The 4,472-nt window shown below is 46.8% G+C and overlaps 1 protein-coding gene across 1 annotated transcript; it reads left to right on the top strand.

The window, feature by feature from the left end:
* Window positions 1-2,319: 2,319 nt before the first annotated feature.
* Window positions 2,320-3,813, top strand: LOC124658381 (cytochrome P450 94C1-like). The gene has a single exon (XM_047196726.1). The coding sequence runs from the start codon at window positions 2,320-2,322 to the stop codon at window positions 3,811-3,813; it is 1,494 nt and encodes a 497-aa protein (XP_047052682.1).
* Window positions 3,814-4,472: the final 659 nt, after the last annotated feature.

Below are 4,472 nucleotides of genomic sequence, written 5' to 3'. Positions count from 1 at the left end.
ATGTGGTTTGTTTTTGGGTTAAGTAGATGGCTCCTAATGCACGAGAAATATCTTTTTTGTTTCTTATTATCTTCTAGTATCTACTTTTTTGTGGATAGACCAACTTCAGTACCAATGAAGGCCTCAAAACCATGGACTGCACATGGTACTATACGTGCACGCGTGCTTCATAACCCGTGGTCGTGAGCAATATGAGTAGTCGACCAGGCAACGTTTCTAGCATGTAGAACTTTGCTTCTGAAACTGACCCTTAAAGCTAAACAGAAAGTAGAGCCAACCCATAAATTTATGGATGGCAGCTAATCAGTTATGTTTTGTAGCAGCAAATATGGAAACAGTAGGAGTATGTTACAAAAAGGGTTTTTGTCTTTGTTTCAAAAAAAAAGGGTTTTTGTCTTCTTATAAAAAGTACATTTGTGACATGTAATCTAAAATATGCAGGTGGTTCTTACTGTAAATATAGGCTTACATGGTCAAGTTATTATTTTCTGAAACTCCACTCACTGTCACTTTATTCATTTGGCGGTGTATCATATCTGATTATGATACACTAATCAGAACACCTGCGATTGCATCATGATACACTAATCAGAACACCTGCGATTGCATCATGATTACAACTAAAATAGAGCCTCATTGGCACATATATGGGCAACAATGTTTGCTATGTGGCTTGCAAAAAGAAACTTGAACGCCTAGAGAACTTCTTATCTCACAGGCACATGGAAGCCACAAGAGGAAAACTAACGGTCTGCTTAATTACTTCTTGTTGGAGTGATAACTCTATATATAGGATCATGATATTACTTTGTTTTTCTAACTTCATAAACTTATCGGAACAATAAATTTGGTTAGAATACAACACCACAACTTCCGTTTAAATACCTTTCCACCGTGAAACATCTAGATTTCATTTTTAATTGATGCATGCATAGGTCTTCCTATTTTTCTACACGAGAAGGGCTAGTGCATGGATCTTTGGCCCACAAAGGGTTCATTTCCTTCGCTCTGGTGTTCGCAATAGCTCTCACCCAACTTATCACTTACACCGCCTTAACACCTGTCATCGCCTGCCCTACCCCGCAACATTCTCAGTAACACTATCATCTCTCTCTTGTTGACCATCTATAACACAACGACCTAACCTAAATGATTTGGTAATCGAGAAGTGAGTGTGAGAGCACAGAGTCTCATTTTGATATTATTATGCCGGAAATTTCTCTATTTGTTCATGTACTAGGTTAAATCATGTGCGTTGAAGCCAAATTAAGGCACCGACAATGATATGGTTAATATTTTGACTTATCAAACAAGACTAAGGTTTTTGTTACATGTGACAAAGCATGATATCAGGTATGTTATATTGGGTTTCACACGCCAGCAATGTTGTCGGCTCCTCTTTTATTTATGACGTCACATTTCAGTCGATTGCTTTTAGGGCTGAGGTCACGACGAATACGACAATGTTATGTGTAATATTTTAATAAACCAGAGTACGGGGAGTTCTTACACTCCTTTTTGGAGATTCGACGGTTACTGGGTCTCTTGTGTGTCAACAAACTATCAATGATCCATATGTCCCACGTTTATTAACACAAACTTCGGAGCGTACGCTAGAAGTAGGGACACTCTACTTTTTCACGCATTAGGAATTATGTTTGAAGCCGAAGACACATAATTGTAGGCGTTCACAGATACCATATTGGAGAATATAATTTCTTCATACTGTCACGCAAATTTACACTTTCAGTAATCTACTAGTGACAACTTTATTTATAGGTGGCTACTAAGAACTAAAACGATTTGAATATCGAGGTTCGTGGCAGTACAAAAGGATGAGAAGATGTTGATCTCATGGGTGTCAATTCCAAGAAATAAGTATTTCTAAAAATTCTAAATCGACCGAGCTAATTTTCGTCCCCATTATCTTAGTGTTATTGAAAATGTTTTTTCCTTCCACATTTAGGTTAATACTAGCTAGTATGATGCAATATACAATTTTGGATAGAAGTAAATGCAACTCGTAGCAGCAATAAATTCTACTCCTATATCTGTAGGAGTACAAAATACAGTGTGCTAGTACTCATCTGCAGTGTAATTACTTGCATTAATTTATAAAAAAAGGAGTACTCCATCTTAACGTGCTACTCCTATATCTGTAGTACTAGACAAATGTTGTTGAAACCACGGGCTCCCCATGGATGTTCCGCACGTTCTATATAGGCATGCCTCTCGGGAATTAAAGCTCACATCTTAACTAGTTTCCCCTCTTGTGGAGTATTACATTCCATTTCGTGGCCAGACAAGCAAAAGATGCAGATGGAAGCCATGGATCTGTCATGGGGAGCACGGTGTACCGGCGCCGTGTACTTGGTCCTCTCCTTGTGCGTGGTGGCCCTAGCCGTGGTGCTCCAGATCATCCGGTGGTGGCCATGGTGCCGCTGCCCTATCTGCCGGGCGTACATGACTGGGTCGTGGGCACGGGAGTACACCAACCTGTGCGACTGGTACGCGCACCTCCTCCGCGAGTCGCCGACGCAAACCATCGACGTCCACGTCCTCGGCTGCACCGTCACCGCCAACCCTGACAACGTCGAGCACATGCTTAAGGTCGGCTTCGACAACTTCCCCAAGGGCAAGCCCTTCGCCGCGATCCTCGGCGACCTCCTGGGCGGCGGCATCTTCAACGTCGACGGCGACGCGTGGAGCCACCAGCGCAAGATGGCTAGCTTCGAGCTGGGCAGCGTCGCCGTGCGCTCCCACGCGTACAAGATCGTGGCGCAGGAGGTGGAGACCAGGCTCATGCCGGTCCTGGCCGGCGCCGCCGACGGCGGCCTGGTGATCGACTTGCAGGACGTGTTCCGCCGCTTCGCGTTCGACACCATCTGCAAGATCTCGTTCGGGCTGGACCCAGGCTGCCTCGAACAGGGCATGCCCGTGTCCGAGGCTGCCGTGGCCTTCGACACCGCCACGCGACTCTCCGCTATCCGTGGCCTGGCGGTGTCTCCGCTGCTATGGAAGATGAAGCGGATGCTGAACATTGGAACGGAGAGAGAGCTGAAGAAGGCCATCAAAGTCGTCGACGGGCTCGCGGCGGCGATGATCCAGGAGCGCCGGAAGCAGGGCGTCGCCGGCAAGAGGAACGACCTCCTGTCCCGGTTCATGGCCTCGGCCAGAGACGAGGGTAATGACAGGTTTCTCCGTGACATCGTGGTCAGCTTCCTCCTGGCCGGGAGGGACACGATATCCTCGGGGCTCACCACGCTCTTCATGTTCCTGTCCAAGAACCCGGCCGTGGCGGCCGCCATGCGCGCGGAGGCGGGCAGCCGGAGACCCGTGACCTACGAGCACCTGAAGGGCCTGCACTACACCCACGCGGTGATCCACGAGAACCTGCGGCTGTTCCCGCCAGTCCAGTTCGACTCCAAGTTCTGCGCCGCCGCCGACGTGCTCCCGGACGGCACCTACGTGGGGGCTGGGTCGCGCGTGATGTACCACCCATACGCCATGGGCCGCATGCCCTCCATCTGGGGCGCCGACTGCGAGGCCTTCCGGCCGGAGCGATGGCTCACCGGACCCGGTGGATCGTTCGCCCCCGTGAGCCTGTACAAGTACCCGGTGTTCCAAGCTGGCCTGCGCGTTTGCCTGGGCAAGGAGCTCGCCATCACCGAGATGAAGGCGGTGAGCGTGGCAGTGGTGAGAGCGTTCGACGTGGAGGTGGTCGGAGAGAATGCATGCGCGCCAAAGTTCGCGCCAGGGCTCACCGCATCACTCAGCGGTGGGCTCCCAGTGAGGGTTAGGCGGCGTGTTTGAGAGGAGAGTTACTCCTATTCAACTATCCATGTCTCAGGAGGAATAAGTTTGTACCCTGTCTGCGAATAAATGTGCTTGAACTCTGTAACATGATTGATTAGCGTTCTCTCAAAAAACAAAACTTGTTATGATATGAAACTACTCCCTCATTTCATATTAGTTGTCTCTGATTTAGTAAAAATAGTTATATGGAACGAATGAAGTACATTTAAAATGGATCAAGCGATACTAATTTGATGTTGTAAACGTGATATTAATTTTTTTATAGAGTTGCTTGGAGTTTTAAGAATTTGACTATGAACAAAATTAGAAATATACATTTTCGCAAAAGGAGGGGAAGTAGGAAAGTTGCTTTAGATGGCACATAAGGGAATAATTTTTAGGGAAGTTGATATTAATTACTATTTTCTCAAGGGAGTGACTATCTCTCAGTCGACTGAGAACTAACTTCGTTCTGAGTCGGACGATGTTATCAAAGTTCAGTTGCAATCCATGTTGCGACTCATGACTACCACAAATGACGATGCAAATCAAGTGGTGTAAGACTTAACTGAGCACGAAGTTAGTTAGCAAATCTCTTTTCCCAAGACCCTATCAGAGAACCTCAAGAATAGCACGACATCTGCATGAGTGCCATGCAGCGATGTGGCAACGTAAAA

Source organism: Lolium rigidum, chromosome 5 (assembly GCF_022539505.1).
Source record: "Lolium rigidum isolate FL_2022 chromosome 5, APGP_CSIRO_Lrig_0.1, whole genome shotgun sequence".
Taxonomy (NCBI): domain Eukaryota; kingdom Viridiplantae; phylum Streptophyta; class Magnoliopsida; order Poales; family Poaceae; genus Lolium; species Lolium rigidum.
This window is presented reverse-complemented; position numbering and strand designations above follow the sequence as displayed.